This window comes from Octodon degus, unplaced genomic scaffold (assembly GCF_000260255.1).
Source record: "Octodon degus isolate 3935 unplaced genomic scaffold, OctDeg1.0 scaffold00280, whole genome shotgun sequence".
NCBI classification, from domain to species: Eukaryota; Metazoa; Chordata; class Mammalia; order Rodentia; family Octodontidae; genus Octodon; species Octodon degus.
This window is the reverse complement of record NW_004524856.1, coordinates 91,899-95,255: the sequence shown is the minus strand read 5'-3', so window position 1 is coordinate 95,255 and position 3,357 is coordinate 91,899. Positions and strand designations below refer to the sequence as shown.

Genomic DNA, 3,357 nt, shown 5'->3' with positions numbered 1-3,357 from the left:
AGGATAAAGAATTCTATGCTTCTCATGTTTGCACATAAGTCCAAAAATCTCACCATATACAACCTTGAAGCAGGACAGTCCCACAATATTCCTTTTCCTGAGTTCTTTTTTCTATCAACACACCCATTCTTTGAGAAAAAAAGAGAAACAAATTTATCAACCTGAGCAAAAGTTAGTAAATACTTTTTTAAAGGGCAAGATAGTAAATAGTTTAGGTTTGCCAGGCCATATGGCCTCCAGTGGAGCTAGTCAGCCCTGTTACTGTACCTTGAAAGCAGCAGTACATGGTACATAAACATAGCTGGATTGTGCTCCAATAAAACCGTGCAAGAGCAACTGGGCAGCTCACAGGCTATAGTCTGTTAATCCCCGAAGAATAGTGTGCATGTTTTTTGGGTTTAGGCTTACAATATCCAGTCAAAACAGAATTTTCTGAGCTCCTTTTTTCATCCCTTTTAGTATAGTTATATGATTAATTTGCAATGCAATTAGACTCATTTTTCAGTTGATAGTTCATTTTTTCCCATACGTTGGTTGATTTTTTAAATTTACTTATGGGTATTGACAAACTACACAGAGTCATGAATCTACCAGCACAGTTCCATAGAATGCTACTCCATGACCCTCAGCATTCTGCAGTGTTGCATTGTTATAGTCAATCTCCTCCCAACTTCCAGAAAGCATTAATCTCTTCCCACCTTTAGTCTTGCCTTTTCCAGACTGTCATATGAGTAGAATCATATAATATGTGGTCATTTGTGTTTTTTTTCTCTTAGCAAAACACATGTAAGAATCACCAATATTGTCACATAGTCAGTAGTTCATTTGAATTGTTGAATAGTTTTTCACTGGAATGCTTTGTAATTTGTCTACCTATTTCTTTACTGAAGTTTGTTTCTATTTTTTTGCAATTGTAATAAAACTTCTATAAATATTTGAATGGAGATTTCTCTGTAAGCCTAAGTTTTCATTTTTGTAGGGCAGGTATCTATGGGACAGTTTGTTAGGTCACATAGTAGGTGTATGTTTAAATGTGTAAAACACTATCAAACCATTTTCCCAAGTAGATATAAAATTCAGCATTCGCACCAGCACTAACTGTGGAAAGTAGCAGCCTTTTCAAAAAGTGATCAGAAGAGTACAACTTAAAAAATGAAAGATTTCTTGAAATCACTGATGCACATTATATGTAAGGTACCCAAAGGCACTAAATTTCCTCTTAAAACCACAGCCTTAGGCCACGGAGATAGCTCAGCGGTCTAAGCACCTGACTGGCAAGTGCAAGGACCTGGGTTTGATCCCTGGAACCACATGACGCACCGGCTTCACCTCAAGGATGCCATACCTACTGACCCCCAAAACTGGGTATGGTGGTGCACAGCTGTAATCTCAGCACTGGGGAGGCTGAAACAGAAGTATCACTACGAGTCCGAGCTGTAAAGCAAGATCATGTACCAAATAAATAGGTAAATAGGTAAATAAAAAAAGATTAAGAAATCTCCCAGCCTTAAAGCATATAGACCCACCTGGAGCTTGGTGATGATCTCCTGTTTTGTGAGCTCCACCAGCTGGCTGTCCTCAACAGCAAAGGCTGGGAAGGAAATCACCGAGAGCAGGCTAGCATCAACCTCTTTGGATGTTGAAGCCCGGGGCAGTAGTGAATTAAGGATAGACTAAGAGAAAGGAAGTCAAACATGATACATTACCAAATACTTCAACACTGTAAAACTAGCAACTTCAGTTACAAAAGATTTATGAGGAAGAAGATCTTTCAGAAGAAAAGTTCTGAAATAGCAATAGCAAGAGCTTAAAAACATGCTGGTTTTGTAAGTTATCACTTGTCTTAATACTTTTCTCAGTGCTTCCCCATCTTGATTCTTAAGCAGCTGCTGGTGCATAAAGTCTCTTCTTCCATTATTATGTCATCCAAAGTCCTGTTGTTCCATTAGCAGCTATTGAAGGATCTAATTAAGATAAAATGTAGCTGCTGAGAGCAGGATGGGGAAGGCTGAGCTCCTATGCCCCTGACATATATTATTCCCATGGAAAATTTTCAAGTTAGGTGAGTTGATATTCACTAATATGCCAATGGTCTCTAATCAGGGCCTGGAGAAAAAGAGAAGATTCATTGTGCCAGCGAGAAAAACTTTAATCATTCAATACCAAGAATATTCCTAAACAACACTTAAGGTACACATTTACCCAACTGTCCAGTCTCCAAATATCTGACCCAGAGGCAATCAGGGATATGAGAATGTTTCAGAGCTACTATCAACACTCAAACAATTATCTGTTTTTCTGTCTGCGTATTTGGAAAAGGATATTCTTAGGAAGAGACTGTAGTCCCTTGATATGATAACAATGGAAAATTTCATATACTATGGTGGAATTCTTTTAGAACCTTAGGTAAGAGAACAGGACTATGATTTACCGTATAGCTTCTGCTCTTGGGCTTATCACAGTATTGGATGCTTAAGAATGACATTTGTTGGCACATGACAATAAATCGCATGATTTATTATACCTTCAGCTCTCTTTAATATAATGTTCCTGCTAAGCTTGAATCTGGATAAGGATAAAATTGGCTATAACATGGTCTATTATTTTCTTTCTTTCTTTTTTTTTTTTTTATTTTTTGCATGGTCTATTATTTTCTTACCTGGCAGTGTTGTACTTCATCAGGAAGGACATGGATAACTGATTGGGGCCCACCTTTCACCCCAAATAGGTCCAGTTCATCTAGTGCTTCCAAGGCTGCCTATGAGAAGAAATGGAAGAAAGGACAGTTTCAGTGTTAGTTATACAGCCCTGAGTTAAAGGACCTAACTCAGCAGGAAAGCCCTTGCCTAGCATGCACAAGACCTTGATTTAATCATCAGCACTGCCAAAAAGATATGTTTTTTCCTGTACTCTAGGATTTTATTAATGCATATGATGTCACTTTTGAATGTGATAGACAAAACAGAAAATACAATACAATACATTCTCTTTTTTTTGTGGTACTGGAGATTGAATTCAAGACCTTGCGTTTGCCAGGGAAGCACTTATTCTACTGAGCTATCTCCCCAGGGGCATGTGAGCTTTTCTTCGCCTCCCACACCGTCTTAAAGAAAGTTAAGAGAGAGTCTGTAGAACTCAAGTCAAGTGGCACAATGAAAAAGTAATTTGAATATGGCACATGAATTTATGGTACTTTGTTCCTTCGGCAGAGAACATCCACTTAACATAACAGCACACAGGAAATGCTAGAAGTTGAGTGGGTGTAAAGATAATGCAACAGCCAGTAGGTAGAGCCACATAGCTGAGTTTCCAACTAGATGTTAATATCCTAGAATCACACTACAGTTGATTTATTTT

General features: G+C 38.1%; 1 protein-coding gene across 3 annotated transcripts in view; it reads right to left on the bottom strand.

The window, feature by feature from the left end:
* Window positions 1–3,357, bottom strand: part of Phka1 (phosphorylase kinase regulatory subunit alpha 1) — a 191,536-nt gene that overhangs the window by 133,985 nt on the left and 54,194 nt on the right. For all 3 annotated transcript variants that reach the window (XM_023707093.1, XM_004646775.2, XM_023707094.1), the window contains exons 7-8: window positions 2,660–2,758; window positions 1,527–1,673 (exon numbers count right to left, since the gene is read on the bottom strand). In XM_023707093.1, the coding sequence (XP_023562861.1) occupies window positions 1,527–1,673; window positions 2,660–2,758 (246 nt within the window). The remainder of the gene's footprint in view (window positions 1–1,526; window positions 1,674–2,659; window positions 2,759–3,357) is intronic.